The 16,244-nt window shown below is 40.8% G+C and overlaps 1 protein-coding gene across 4 annotated transcripts in view; it reads right to left on the bottom strand.

The window, feature by feature from the left end:
- Positions 1–12,691, bottom strand: part of LOC148657609 (phosphatase and actin regulator 1-like) — a 125,830-nt gene extending 113,139 nt beyond the window's left edge. For all 4 annotated transcript variants that reach the window (XM_088644080.1, XM_088644083.1, XM_088644081.1 and 1 more), the window contains exon 1: positions 12,291–12,691. In XM_088644080.1, coding sequence (XP_088500206.1) covers positions 12,291–12,654 — 364 coding nt within the window. In that variant the 5' untranslated portion in view covers positions 12,655–12,691. The remainder of the gene's footprint in view (positions 1–12,290) is intronic.
- Positions 12,692–16,244: the final 3,553 nt, after the last annotated feature.

Here is a 16,244-nt window from a genome sequence, read left to right as displayed (position 1 = left end):
GAGGTACTGAAGCCCAGAAGCTAACCCAGGACACAAAAGCTGTGCAGCAACAGCACTAAACACTATGCTAATGTGTCTCCTAGGCGCAGCTTGTGGGATGTACAGTAAAATTATTCATTTCAGTTGTATAGTGACAAAGATGTACAGTCATGGAAGGAAATTAAGGCCTTCTGAGGATAGTACAGGATTCTAAAGAATTAGAATGTATTACAGACACTTCCTTACTAAGGTTTATGGTAATTATTCATAATGGTATGAGCAGCTGATTGTCATCTGAGTTATCAGATAATTACGCCACTTTGACTGACTTTGTACTACTGTAAAAGCTTTACGAAATTATGGGAATTGTGGATGTTGATAGCCTATAGCACCTGTTATACTCAATTAAAAAGAAGCTATGACTCAAGAACATCACTTTTAAATCTATAATGCTTTTAAATCATGGATAAAGTGCTGACATTCCTTTGCTGGACATTGTTGACATTACTTCATTGCATTGAAGTAATGGGACCAATATTCATTCTGTCTATGATTCCAATGGACAGGCTACTAAACCATTTAAGAGCAAGGCACCTCTACAGTTATAGAATGTGTGTACTTTACATGCACATTTTGTTTTTATCAACCATGGTGTACCTGAAGCAGAATTTGAATTTAACAAGAAATGCACTGGAGCACTTTCAAAGACAAAGAGTAACCAGAACAAAAACACCCAGCTGCTGAAAATGACTTCCTGGGAACTTTCAAGAAACAGCTGAATTGAGATTCTCAGCACAATCCAGTACTAATAACCAAAGACACCAGACAGGCTTCTCTAATTCGCAGTCCTTCTCCTGTTCTTAGATTCTTATGATTTGTTCATTCTTAATGTCACGGAATTGAATATTACAACTTTCTTAAATTGCAGACTGAAGGAATTACTGGCATAACAAAACTTCAGTATAATTACAGATGTTCTTTCAGAAAGAAAAATGCACGACCTATTTCTTTCATGTGGATACAGTACATTTACAGCAACTTCAAAATAAATTCAAAAGCTTATTGATACCGACTGCAAGGACTGGGGCATTGTGAGGCAGTTTTCACGCAATGAGAGAAGGGGGTGACTTGGCATCTGTTGTCTGGGCAAGCAAGGGCAAACAAGGGTGCAGTAACCCGGGCAAAACCACATCGCTCCCACTTCTCTACCCTCCCTACGGGATGTTTTACACTCAATAGGTCTTCCCAGATGGGAATACTACATTCACATGCCAGAATCAAGATGAAGGCTGATGGAAGCTGACTTCCAGAGTATTGGACAAGCTCAGTATTTCGAAACAGCAAGCTCTTACATACTTCACTCTCTCTTTTTGCAGTGGAACAAAGAGATTCCAGATCTCATGTTGGCCCGACAAAACCCAAAGGCAACCAACTGCTTGTCACAAGGGGAAATTTTACCAAGCAAGACAGGTATTTTGTAACTTACTCCCACATATACAGTCAATTTGCTGGTCTTTTCCCCCAGCTTCTGTTGCATATTACATGTGCGCCTTTGTACACTGCTTAGGGTTTGTAGAATGGATTACTCATAAATTAAATTGTATTATACTGTAGTTCTTCTTGTTGTAGCCGTGGCTGTTTTTGTTATCATAATTTTACCAAGGTTACTGATTTGCTAGACCAACAGTTATAACTCACAGATTCTCCTGGTGCTTGACAGGATCGGGCAGTTTTCTGGCAGTGTAGCGTTCTGCATCTGTAGGAGGTGAACTCTGCAATATTGCTGACAGCATAAAGGTGCAAAACAAAACAATCCAAAGTCATAAAACCTGACAAGCAGTAAAGATTCAGTAACTTCAGGGGCTCTTTTTATTCATGGGATGATCTTCTAAACTATTAGCAATGCAAATTGCACCTTCAAGTTTGTCATAATTTATGTATATAACATGGATTTACATATTGAATGCAGCTTTAACTGGAAAATATTTCACTGATTTGGTTGGTTCACACCACGTTAGTCTGTTGCTCTTCTGCACTTTCTTAAAACGTGCCTACGAGCATAATTCGCAAACGAATGAATGGTTGGTACTGCATGCTGTTTTTGACAAAAAATAACAATGACAAAAAACCAAAGCTCTGCAGGACATTCCCTTAAGTCTTATGCTTCGAATCCATCATTTTTATCTTCTAGACACTGTGGGGAAGCAATAAAAAAGGCAAACAGAATGTTAGGGTGAATAGTTAAAAGCATAGAAGAGCACAGAATTTAAATCAAAGAACATTATGCAAAAATTGTATGATGCATTAGTAAGATCTCATTAAAACTATTGTCGCCATGATACAAAAACACTTCTACTCTGGAATGACTCAAGGGAAGAAGGAGCAGATCCTTTGTCAGGCTCAAAGAAATGCCCTACACTAACAGGTTTAAAGAATTTATGGACTTCTCTTCTTCATAATCAACATGGAAATGCGAACCAGATGACTCAGTTGGAAACTATAGAGAAATTCATTTAATACTGGCAACAGGAGGCTATTTTATACAGAAAAGGTTATGGGAGTCTGTAACAATCCACTAAGCCACATTGTTGAAGCTGGTTTCTTTCAAAAAAAGGTTGGATGAGATCTTTGGATCCATTATCTACTAATTATCAAACAAGACTACACCATCTGAGTGGCCTCTTCTCATTTCTAACCTTTCTTATATTGTGATGTTGTCCCATACAGTACCAATCATTTTGTTGTGTGTTGATATAAAAAACTATGCCTACCTGTAAACTGTTTGTTTTCAATACTTGTGGGGATGTTTCTTGTTGTTTAAAGGAGGAGAGGGTTAATTACACTAAAAAGTTTTTAAGGGTAAATGAACAAAGAAGCAACCATTTTTAGATATTACTGTACATCTTCTGAAAGAGAATACACTCTTCCCAAACAGATATTTAGAATTAATTCCCAACAATTATCAGTCAGGCACGATAAATGTTGTCTGAAATGCCTTGTCTAGACAGTTTAATTATTTTCACAAGATGTATTATATTCAATGAAATAAATCTGCCAAAACATTATTCAGTAATATTTATGTTCCCTACCAAAGGCAGCTAAAATAATGTTGAGAACAGCACTCAGCATTAAAACAAACTAATAAACCTTAATTTTATTTGCTTAGAACTTTGCACAGAAACTACACTTTCAGCGATTTTATACTGTAAAGAACCACAAAAATCCCATGTTTCCCTGCGGACAAACTGCTCTCTCTATGCTAAATCAATTCTATGGGCAAATTTGCCCACATGAAAAATTGGTCCCAGAGATTGTTTGCCATAATTGCTTTGAATGTCAATGCCTGCTTTCCCAATAATTTGCATAATATCATGAGAAAAACGAGTGTTCTCCTGACTTCCTGTGGAAATATACTGGAATTCAAAACTGTTTCTGGCTAGAGTCAGGTACTGCGAGTGCAGATATACATGGAAACTAAGCCACTCTACTAAGGATGTTTCCCCCTCTTTCAGTGTTAATGGAAAACATAAACAGGCATTGTTTTGACAAAGGAGAAGCTTATACAAAAACCATTAAATACATTGCTATGTAGTTTCTATAGACAATAGCGATATGGCCTAAAATGTATATCACGGTATTATTTTAATTTTGGACAGTAACGATATAGATCACGATCTAGAATATTTCTCATCATTTCAACAGAACACACTTTAAAAGGAGTACAACACTTGGATAGTAAGTTTTTTTTTGCCTGGAGTTAACTATTAGATTATTATTATTAGCTGTTGGTTAGCTACTGTGTTGTTCCTTTAGTATTTTTTAAATGTCACATTGTACTGAAGCACCGCTGGGTTTTCTTGTCACGGCGACTAGTTAATGACTCAGGCAGCAGTGTCTGCTCTTCGGCTTTTCTTTTCACACCGACACTAGAACTGCTTGATTTGGGGCGCTGTCTCGTACTTTTCCTCATACTCGCACGCGTGTTACGTCTCGAGGTGATAGAAGAGGTCGGTGGTATTACCGCCTCTGGCTAAAATCGTTTCCCGTCCTAGTTTGCAGATAACCGCTTTCAGCTCGTGGTCCGGCTTTTTAAATCCGAACCTTTTCTACACAACCGGTGAAGCACCCTCCTTTTCAACAGTTTCGTCGCTTGTTCCCGTCTCGCTAACTCTGCCTCTCTCCAGGTCTCCGCGGACCGGGCGCACCGAACACGTGGGTTTGTTTTCGCGGAACAGGGAACGGGACGTTTTTATTGGCCGCAATGACCTCAGACGCGTCATTAACCGGACGTCCGAACCGCCAAAGATCAATGATTCTGAACCTATCAGATTTCCAAACATCAGCAAGATGAACATTTTCAGAATCATATGATTGGAGCTAAAAATACGGCGGAATTTTAAACTGCGATGGGTCAATGGTAAAAAATGTCCTAACCCTGTTTTGCGACGATGCTGGCGGCGCAATCTATGTAAACATCAAAATCCATTCTCAACCCAGGGGCGGATTAACGAACAGGCTAGTTTAGGCTGTAGCCTAGGGGCCCCAGATTAGTCAGGGGCCCCCGATTGGCCAGAGTATTTTTTTAAACGGACCCGTGGGCCCCCATTGGTCCATAAAAACGTTGAATAATTTGTGAACCAATGATTGGTTAGACGCAATGGATTCGCAGTTCAAATTTATTTTGGCGGATGCATCGGGTGATTTCTGGGGCGGGTTGACGGTGGCCAGCCTCAAAATGTGCGAGAGAAAATATGACAGCAGGCCGCAAAAACGAAAAGCACGGCAGTTAAAAGAGCAGTGTGAGCAGGATCTGTCACGATCGCTAACCCCTCCTCTTAAGGGAGCTCCAGTCCTTCCTCGTTCCTTCCCATTGTCTGCACCTGTTCCCTATTCCCGTTCCCCCTTAAAAGCCAGACGCGGACCTCACTCCTGGTTCCTCATTGATTTCCACATCATGAGAGCCCGGGGTCTTGCTGCGTCTGGCTCCGTTATGCTTTTAAGTTTCCGTTCCTAGTTCCTGGTTCCCCTCGCCGGTTCCGACCCGGTTCATGTTTTAACTCCCTGGATGGATCCCCTGGCCTTGGACTCTACCCTTTGTCTCGGATTACTCTTTTGGATTTCCTACATGGATTGTTCGCCTGGATTCACTTCCCCTGGACACCTGCACTCCATGGACACGCCCCCCGTCTCCAGACCCTTTTCCTGCATGACTATTTTTCCCCTTGTGTCTTCACTATTCTGGATCGTGTCGTCCGCATAGGGCCCAGAAAGAACTGTTCGTTACAGGATCTACTGAAAAAGATCCCCAGACTGACTGGTTATTTCAAGTTTGCTGAGCCGGACCCCGATCCTGGGTTTATGGCTAACGTTGCAGCCAGTGACGCGGACCAAGACGCGGATTGTTTGCCGCGGTTGAAAAGTTAGCTGCAGCCGGCTCTAGCCCGGGCGCAGTCTACCTCAACGCCGATCATGAGGACGAGCAGCTCCCGCAACGGGATCAAACATGAGTCAGAGGGGAGAGCCATCTGAAACGCCACCACCATCTCCACAAGACCAACGAGCCGCCGCCATGGCTGTTGCACCTGCCGCTCTGGAGCTAACAGAGGCCGCAACAGCAGCTCCCGCTTCCTACAGCTCGGACCCAGCATGCTGGGGTGAAATAGGTGAACAGAGGCGGCCATACTGGGCTAAATCGGGCCGGAAATCGTGTCAAAACCAAGACGCGGGTGTTGCAGCATCGGACAGACCACATAAACACTAAAAGAGGTATTTCTCTAAAACCCTCTTCAGAAGAGAACTCTGAAATGGCGAGTGTGTGTCAAGAGGGTGGCGGCTGTATTCCCCCTCGAAAGGTGCAGTGTTTTGTTTCACATGTGAATTATCTGGGGGCGGTGATAATCTGTCCAGACTGACCGCAGGCTCTAGTGACTGGAAAAATGCCGCCGCACGCTAGGCTGAACACGAAGTGTCGGAGAGCCGTAGAAAGGCTATGGTTGCATACGTTATGCATATAAATGTTTGTTGTCAGCTCGCAGGTTGGCTGTGAATCTGATTTACAACGTGTAGCCTAGGTGCCTCCGATCTCCTTAATTCACCACTGTCTCTACCGCTATAAACGGTATAGTGAAATCCATATCGTGGCACATATTTCTACCGGTATACCGGTTATACCGACCACCCTGTCACGATCGTTACTCCTCCTCTTAAGGGCGCTCCAGACTTCCTCGTTCTGTCCCATTCCCCACACCTGTTCCTTATTCCAGCCCCTCTTTAGTTCCACCTTTAAAGCCAGACGCAGGCGTTTGCCCGGCGCTTCTCATTGAATCCCGTTTCGTGAGAGCCCAGGGTCCTGCTGCGTCTGGCTCCGTTATGGTTTTAGTTTCCTGTTCCTGATTCCCTGTCCCGCTGGTCCCGACGGTCCTGACCCGGTTCTGGTTTTTAACTACTTTGGATGGATCCCCTGGTCTTGGACTCTGCCTCCCATTTTGGATTTCCCTTTTGGATTTATGCTTGGATTGTTTGCCCCGGACTCACTTCCCCTGGACACCTGCTCACCTCGGACACGCCCCCCTGTCTCCTGACCCACTCCTGCATGATATTTTTCCCTATTGTTCTTTCACCTTCCGGATCGTGTCGTCTGCATAGCGCCCGGAAAGAACTGCTCCTGACACACCCTTAATCTAAATATACATGTATTTTCTGTGGATCTATCAGGTTTCTTTGAAATTCAGGAATACTAAACAATGCAGGGTTGGTAGTTTCCATTTCCTGTGGTTTGCCACAATTTTGCAGAAGATGCTCAATGTTGGATCCATTGAAGACTAAAAGATGTGTTTCTGACATGACGCACACACTAGTTCTTGGAAAACAGATTAAATCTTGTAGTATTGTGAAAATTTTGCTGTTCCTTTTTTTTTAACTGGTCAATTTGATGCAAGGCTCTCGCTTTGCAGAACTCTTTAGAAATCACCTAAGCACACAATTCACTTAGGGATGGTGGGCTGAAAATGCTTATATTTTCATCAGAGCCCATAGCTGACTCTTGTAGTGGCTAGAAACGCCTACAAGTTCATTGCTCAAAATGTGCCCCACATAACTCTTTTCATGGTGTAGGCAGTAAAATTAGTCAGAACTGCGCATAACAGTGAGCATTTTAACAAACACAGAGCTTAAAGGACACTTGTGTTCCAGTAAGTACCTTACTAACAGAAAAAAAAGTTTTTCTTTTTCATGACAAAGTTAAACAAATGTAGGTCTATGGTGTTTAATCCCAGACCATTGTCAGAAGACTGTGATCATATTTTATATACAGTATATCAGATATAGGGAAGGAAACAATTTTTTAACATCTTTATATGTGATCATATAAAGTCCTAATGCCTTCAACAATTTATTCTTTTTGCAGCACAAATGATTGATTTCCTTGGCATATGCTTTTAGAGGGTATAGCAAAGCAATGAAATCTGAAAGGAACCACAATTAACTAAGTTTAACCAAGCTCAGAATTTTTAATTGGACCACTGCTATACATAACAAAATTCTTTTATCATTTTCACACAATGTGCAGCTGAATTAGGTATTTAAGGAATGCATGCAATAGTATGCATATACTATTTTAACATCTTCTGTGCTGAATGCTAAAAAAGAGAGTCATGTTTTTTGTATCTTTTAATATGAGCACAAGATATAAATGATAAAAAACACTCATGTTACAGAAGATTTTAGTTAAATATCCATATTGTGTACTGTGTGTATTAATATAACGAGAAAATAATAGAATCAGGGTTATATTTACTACAGTGAAGGTAATTCAATAAATAGAGCACATATAAAAATTTATGAAAGAACAGGCCCTATCTAGGAGTTTCATGCTTGGACTATTGATTTACGTTCAAGCTCCAGGAAGCTTTTCTCATGGATATTTAATGCACCATACAAAATATATCTCACCTGCCTCTGGGTTCTCTTATGCAAGATATTCTCTAAAAGCTATGGCTAATGATGAAGAGACTCAAGGTACTATTTTTAAAACACGTCATAAATCCCAGCCTGTACCAATTCCACACTATATTAAGTTTAATATTATTTAAAAGTGATGAAGAGATTAAAAAAACATACTTGTGATTTGATTGTTTGCAATTTGCTAAATCTTCTCTTGTAATTAGTCACAATCACCAATATGCATAGGCATTATATCGTTCATACTTATTACATTTCACACTGGAGTTTTGTTCACTCCTCTACGTTAAATGTCCATGTCTTCATGAAAGTACTGTACAAGCAACTGCGATCAGTGTGAAAGTTAAGTATAGTAAATGTCACGCCCTCTACAGCTAGAGGGTGCTCCTACTCTGTCCTGTTCCTAGTCTCCCTGTGCTTTGCTTGTCCTTATGGTTTGTCCTTGTGTGGGGCTATATATTTCTGGGTCACCCTTTCCTCCTGGCTCAGCACTGAGGGTTCGGATGTCTTGAGACCCACCTACACCAGGTCACCTCCTCCGCAGCCTGAGGGCCTAGGTTTTTACCCGACATCGTCTGACCTCCTGAGCCCGGGCTAACCCCTGTTTTGCCGCTACGCATAGGGTCTTTATTGCTCTCCTGGCCATTCCACGGCATGCCCTTCTGACATCCGTGACAGTAAATCCATCCGTCCATTACCTAACCACTTCATCCTATACAGGAAAATGATTCTTTTAATTACAAATACTGACTGGGGATGTTTAGATATGAAGTAATTCTGTAGCACACATGAACATAAAGTCTTGAAATATACTGTATCTGAATGAGCTAATGGAGAACGGCCATGACAGGACAGTGACATTAAAGTTTATTTCATATGTTGAAAAGTTGCCCTAATCCTCCATTGATTCTGCATGTAATACTAAAGTTCTGACACTGGGAAAGATACAAGGAAAAAAAGCTGCGCACCGAGAATTCCATGACCACTGTTCGTTGTGACCTACTGTTCATTATAATGACTCAAAATTGTGTATTGGTGTATTTGCTATTTGCCTTACAAGAGACGATGTCTAGACCACTCAAATCCAAGGAAATCACAAAGCCATCAGTTATTAAAAACCTTGACTTACTAAGGCAGAAAAACCTGTCTGGTCTCATTCCACATTATTAAAACAGGTAATTTGACTTTCTCATTCACATGGGCCGTGCGAACAGTTTTGGGTTCCAATTTATTATTTTTTTTGGCACAGCAAATTAAAACTAAGGGCTAGGGATCAAATTAAATCTGCCTCCATGTTCCAGCCTCTCACATTATTTGGCAACTGCCTGTCACCTCTATGAGTGTAGCTAATGGCCTCTGATGGGACTGGTCATGGAACGTGGTGGGTCATTTTTTGTAAACGCACTTTGAAAACACAGTGTGCAGTACAACTTCAGTTATCATAGTTATACATGATAGCCAACAGAAAGAATTGTATAGCACAGGTAAACTCTAACAGATAACAGGAGGCAACAAAACAAGTACCTGATTTTTGTATGCAATGGCAGACAGGGCAATGGGTGACAGAAATGACTGGCTATGATGGGATTTCACATACCTAACAACAGGCCTGCTACTGTAGATACTATATTAAAAAGAGGGCATACATTTCAAACACTCAGACTGCAGCTGCAGTTGTAAAACTGCAACCTTCTTGGCCCCATCTCTATTGCTGCCCTCTTCAGCCCCACCTGGAATTAGATGTCCTCACTGTCAGCAGGTGGTGATGCAGTACACAAGCCTTCGGCATAATCTATTGGCTAAATCAATTTCAAGAGTCAATATTATGATCAAGAAAGCCCTGTGAAATGACATCATTATGTCTGCGTTTTATAGGAATCACTGCATAACTACCTCCAATACAATGTAGTACAGTGCCCTGGACTGCTGAGCAATTGTTCCATCAGTACATCAAATAAAGTGATATTACTTTCATGGTTAAGTATGATAAATGTCATTTCTATGCACTGCTCTTTCTACCAAAGGCAACTGCACAGAATTAAAAATAGTACAATGAAGATCTTAAGCATGGTACACCACATTTACCACTTCCAAAAAGGCATATGCAAAATGAGTAGGTCTGCAATTTGGAATTTAAACAGAGTGTTAACACCAGCTGGAATGGAGATCACCTTAGCTGAAGACCCAGATGATTTCGAACAGTGATTTGGACCAACCAAACAGATTCACATTTTGTGATCTTGGGGCACGCTGAACACGGAAAAGTATCTCTGCAAATAAAGAAAATGGCAGATTTCTTACTCCAATGCTTCCAAATCAATGAGAAAACTCATTTGCGGTCAATTCAGGGACAAGGGGTCTGCACACATGTGCTAAAAAATACTGTACCTGCTATAGGTGAGAAATGTTTGACTGAACTGAATAGGCTGTGATTTGTTTGCAATTAGTAATGCTTAATTGCAGACAGGTTGGGCTCTGTTTAATTTGTTATATCGCACACTAACTAAAATGGAGCTGTTTATAACTGAAATAATATATTTATTTAATTATCTGTGTTAAGAGGAAGAGAAATCAATATACATCGTGTGTGGCAAACAGCTAAGCACCCAAATAAAAATATCTACTCCTACTAGTGCTATTACTGCTAATACCACTGCTACTACTACTAATTGTTTTATCTTGATTATTCAAATGAAAATAAAAATACAAGACGAAGCCCACAGTCCTACAACATGTACTATATTTCTCCTCTAGGATCACATCAAGCAGTTTTCCATGCTGTAAATCTTGTAACATACTGTCACTCAACTTTTCAAAAAGCAATAATGACTTCCTTACTCGTTTATCGCCTGCTCTTAGCAGTACCTCACATTCCGCTTTCAGCATCACCTCCTTTAAGCCGCACCACTCACTCGCATCCGATACCTACTGTAGGCGGACAGGGACTGGTGTCTTTAGAGGAAAAAGGCTATAGCTCGGCACTATATTGTGTATGGCCCTATCTCACGTCTCGGACTGACGGGGGCCTGTGCGGCGCGATGCCCGCTTCAGCACCACGGCGATGTGAACAGCTCCTTTCACTTGGCTGAAGGGGCTCTCAGCCCTTCGCCGCCTGGACAGAAAACTGATGCACTGACGCCCGGGGCTGCCATCAGCCACACCGTGCGTCATCGAGATCAGGCAGCGGACAAATTAGAAACTCGCCTTCATGCTGAATAAACGCAACACATAGATTACAACACAGTATTCAGCGGTGGAAAACCATTGACCGCAGGGGAAACGAATACGAACCGAACGAACTTTAAACTATACATTCATCCCATGTGACGTTCGTGGCTTCAAGCTTTCTATGGGAAAATGTTCCATTAGTGCACAAAGACTAACTTTAAAAATGTTAGAAAATGGACATTTAATGCAGCCTCAATAATAATAATAATAATAATAATAATAATAATAATAATAATAATAATAATAATAATAATAATAATAATAATAATAATGCCATCTTTGTTCCTGCTCTAAGAAAAAACTGCAGTTGAGTCAGCCCTGAAATTGTGCCAAGTCACCATGGCAACAAGGGAAGCAATATGTCTGTAAGTTGCAATGCAGTTTATAAACAGCACCCCCCCAATTTATTTATTATTTATTTCATGTCTCTTAAAAGAAATTCGTTTGTAATAGATTCTCTGATTCAAATAATGTATTATGTGAATAAAAATAACATTCATATATATTTAGTGCTATGTAAATATAGCTAATGCTCAGCACCAGGCACCATTTAATTCTGCTGTTATTTCCAAATTTATTGGTATTCTTAATTCTGACAATAAAACTGAGCAACAGATGTTTTGAAGTGCAGTATAAGCATGCACCCTTATATCTGTGATTCGCATTGTTAAGCAGCGCTGTGTCGCCCATATTCATTTAATGTTTCAGACAAACGTAGATTTGTCCGATGTTTTTACTACGTCGGTACAGTATGACGAACGGAAAGCCAATTTTGTTCCTACACTATTTTCTAGAATGCTGTCAAGCGATGGGAAATATGAATTATCAAACGCTAGAAGATCAACATCTCATTTGTGCTGTTCCACTATAATGTGTATTTGTCCAGATCTCTCTTTCCTTAGAGTTGAACCTCGGTGCTCTACGTGAGCCATCCAAAATATAGCCGTTCATTTTGAAATACGAAAAAGAAAAGCCGTAAGAAGGCATTTTTCTTTCACTTAGCAGCCAACCCTCTCTTTTGGGAGAAGGCAAACGTTGGTATCCTACAGGCACCAAACAAAAAATGCAGTTGACCCCCTGTGCTCCCGAGAACCATTTAGCGTGCCTCACACGTGTCTGCCTACCTGTCTCCAGGTTGAAGGAGATCCTGGCTTCGGCGAGGTAAGGGGTATCGCTCTTGGACCGCACTCTCCTGATGGGCCGGCGGTCTGTTTCGTCCTCCGAAGAGGCCGCCATTAATGTGTGAGCAGCGTTCAGAGGCGACTGGCTGGCTGGGAGCTCTCCGCGGGCACAGCTGAAGGGGGAACTGAGCAAGAGGGGGGGCGAGAGAGAAAGAGGGAAGCAGGCAGATGGAAAGGAAAGACGCGAAAGGAAGAGAGCTCTCCCAGCCACAGGACGGACACGGGCAGAGCAAAGAGGAGAGGCGCAAATCCCGCCCCTTCGCACAGCACGGGTTACCCCTGGCGTGAACTGTGCTGGCCACACCATGCAGACCCGGAGATGGAGATGCGGGTCGTTTCTTGTGTGAGGTGAAGCACTTTTCTTTCTTCCTTTCTTTTTCAGCTCACATTCACTTCGAGCACGCTTTCCCTCATGGTGTAGCTGAAATTCTCTCCCCCCGTTGCAAGAGTTACAGTACGTAAGGTCTTGCACATCGGAGACTCGTATAAGGCGCGATTCCACCTCGATTGTATTATCAATTGGCACGCAGGTGAAAAGAAAAAAATATTTTCCGAGAATTAAACCTATCTGAATTAAGCGCACATCTTCTTGGAGATCTGTTTCAACCAAAGTCTATCCAGATCGTTTTTCAGTGTCTTCACTTGAGCAGGTCTGAAGCATGAAGAAGCATTTGACTTTGAGAAGAAAAAAAAAACGTTTGTTGTTCTATTTTACCAGGTGAGTTGGTTAACAAATTCTCATTTACAATGATAACTTATTTATACAGCAAGGTATTTTGTGGAGCAATGTCAGTTCAAATACCTTGCTTAAAGGTATGATAAAACTGTTATACTGTATTAGTTCAGCTGGGTAGCTGCGTCAGCATGCGTAGGCTGCAAAGGAACAATAGGTTTATTCCATGCTGAAAAAAAGAAGAAAGAAAACACAACGTTTCGGCTGTGGAGCCTTCTTCAGGTGTGTCAGGTGTGTTCACACACCTGAAGAAGGCTCCACGGCCAAAGCGTTGTGTTTTCTTTGTTCTTTTTTTCAGCATGGAATAAACCTATTACTTGTTCCTTTGTTATACTGTACAGTATGTACGTTTAAGGGATTATGAACCAAAGTTCAGAGTACTAATTACTTTTGCAAATTGCGGGTCAAGTTCAATGCTTCATTGTTTAGTTTACACCTGTAATTGCTTGGTTGACATGATGAGAACATAATAAAATAAAATACTATACAAATACTGTACAAATAAAATACTATGTACATTTTGAAAGGAAAGTTGCAAGAAAAGGGCTAGGTCACCCAGGATTAGAATGAAAACCAAAAAGGCAAACAGTATGATTCAGATCTCAGCTTTGAGCAATTTTACTGACACTACGTTAGTCCCATGTCTCTGTAAATAGTGTTTAACAGCACTTTTAATTGAGAAATTACTATGCGCCAGTATGGTCCAATATACTGTAGATAGCGGAAATGCTCAGCTGACACCCCAGGTAGGGTTAGGGTTAGCATTCACACACTACTTAGATATTTTTTAAGCTCGGGGCTGGATTTTGGGTCCCAAGTCAGGTTTAGAACAAGTGGTTTTTACCTCCTATCTGAAAATATTTTTCAGAAACTCTGAGGGGCCTGGATGTGGCGGTGTACCGCGCAGCGATTGTATCCGAGAAATGAGTCGGTCGGATCAAAAGTTGTAACCTAAAATTTTTGAATATCATTCAAATGGAAGTGCTTCTGTCAGTGGTCTTGCTTTTTTCCCACTCATTCTTTTTGGTTTGGGGAACATGTCAAAATCCTATGCCCAGAGAAGTTCAGATCTACAGTAACACCCATTGATCAAAAAATAATACAGTATCTCTATGTAGCGTTCTTTCTGATTATGTTCATGTTAGGCTTCATGTTTGTCAAAGGATTTGTTCACAGCTGTTGTTTGTTTGACAGCCCTGTCATGAAATCAGGTGTGATCCTTATGATTGCACTGAAGGTGATTTTTCGATAGTTATGATTTTTGGAAGATGAATTACAGTATATGAACACTCTTGTTGTAGACGTTCATATTATTTTCAACTTTAAAATATTGACATGGATTTTGATATTTTTAGACCATTTCAGTTTTACACAAAGTTTTGTGCCTTTTTGACTAGAGTGATATGAACAAAATATATGCTCGAGTTTGAATCTATCACTTGCTCAAAACGTTTAGTTAAACATGAACTACCTTTTCTAAATCCATGTTGACTGTTACCCAGAAACCTATTTCTGTACGAATAATCATTTTAGCTTAGCTTTACTTATTGTCCAACTTTATATATAGTGGCAGTAAAATATATTGGCCTGTAGTTGCCTTGCTGAGCTCAGTCACTTCTTTTGGGTGATGCACTATAGTTGCAATTGTCCAGTCACTGTCAGTTAGTGGTCTATAAATAAAATGCCTTGTTTCTTTTATACAACTAGCAATACACCATCTGGACCTGAGGATTTGTGTTGATTTTGGGATGTGGGGGAACATGCAGAGAAGATTATTGATTAAAATAAAAAAATATATAATGTTCTTCTAAATTCTAGGCAACCCAGTGTGAACCTCTGTTCCTGAGTTCTTTGCATGTACAGCAAATTTACTGGGGTTGGAGGGGCGTTGTCTGGTGTAAAACACTAAAAAACAGGGAGATATGCCAGGCAACACCATGGCACACACAGTGAAACTAACCTGGCTTAAAACCTCAAGAGATCACCCAAGAGTTCAGTAATTAGACATGCAGGTCTTCTGGTGTGTACAATGTAAATGAGGAATTAATTAACAAGACAGTAATCACAGGACAGAACACAAAGAGATAGCTAGACGTTCCCAGATAACAGATTGCTTTGGCCCACAGTGTATTGCTCTGACTTTCTAGTGTGCAGGTGGCTCTGTGATGCTAAAAGTTGCTTTGTTTAGTTAAGTGCAATGTGTTACTGCTGCAAGCACCTATTGTGCATTATTCTGACATCTTGGACTCCACTGTACTGCCAGTTCTCTATTGATTGAGCTTTATGGAGGAACATGGCACAGTGTCAGTATTGCCATCTATAAAAATGTGATGAGTACAGCAGTTGAACTATTACTTAGTGGATCTCTTTCTTTCATTTTAACTGTTCCAACATGTGTGAGATTACTGTATAATGTATTTGTAGGGTCACAGGACACAAACATAAATAGGGAATTGTATAATTTTGTCAGCTTCTTGAAGTTTACTTTAAAATCCCAGGACTTTACAAAACCTAAAATACTCCTTAAATATTTTCACTGGTATCTTGTAGTTCACAAAACATTTCTAAATTAATTAAACACAATATACAAAAAGTGTTTCATGTTACAAAGCTATAAATTAGTGGTTGCATGTGAAACAGGTTGATTGCGCTGAGCATGTCACAGAAATGACATCATCCCCCTTGAACCCGAGACAGTGAAGAGTTCTGTGGTTTCAGATGGTCCAGACATGGTCGAGTTTGATGCTGTCTAGGTAGCGACACCATACTGTACATGCAGAGAGCTCTAGCAACAGAGATCACATCCTGGCAAGAGCAAAGCAGACCTGCACTCATCACGCATGGAATTAACAGACCTACTGTATTCTTTTTCATGTAATATCTGAGGACAGCAGACATACCGACTGAGTACCAGGCAAACCAGCGACAGATCAAAGCATTTATCAGACCTGTGAATGGATTTGTAAATATGTTTGATCTTTCTCCTGGGTCGATCCTCTTTCAGCACAGTGACCTACAGGGTGAAACAGTGTTTTCTGATGATTTGAAGTTGCTGAGGGTTACATAAACTTGATGAAAGCAGTGATAACGGGCAAAAAGCTACCTAGTACTTAACCAGGTCACAGATTCTGGAATCTCTAAATGAGATTGGATCAATATTTGAT

This window comes from Lepisosteus platostomus, chromosome 8 (assembly GCF_059453375.1).
Source record: "Lepisosteus platostomus isolate fLepPlt1 chromosome 8, fLepPlt1.hap1, whole genome shotgun sequence".
Classification (NCBI taxonomy): domain Eukaryota; kingdom Metazoa; phylum Chordata; class Actinopteri; order Semionotiformes; family Lepisosteidae; genus Lepisosteus; species Lepisosteus platostomus.
Note: the sequence above shows the minus strand (reverse complement) of the source record. Positions and strands in the feature narration are given on the sequence as shown.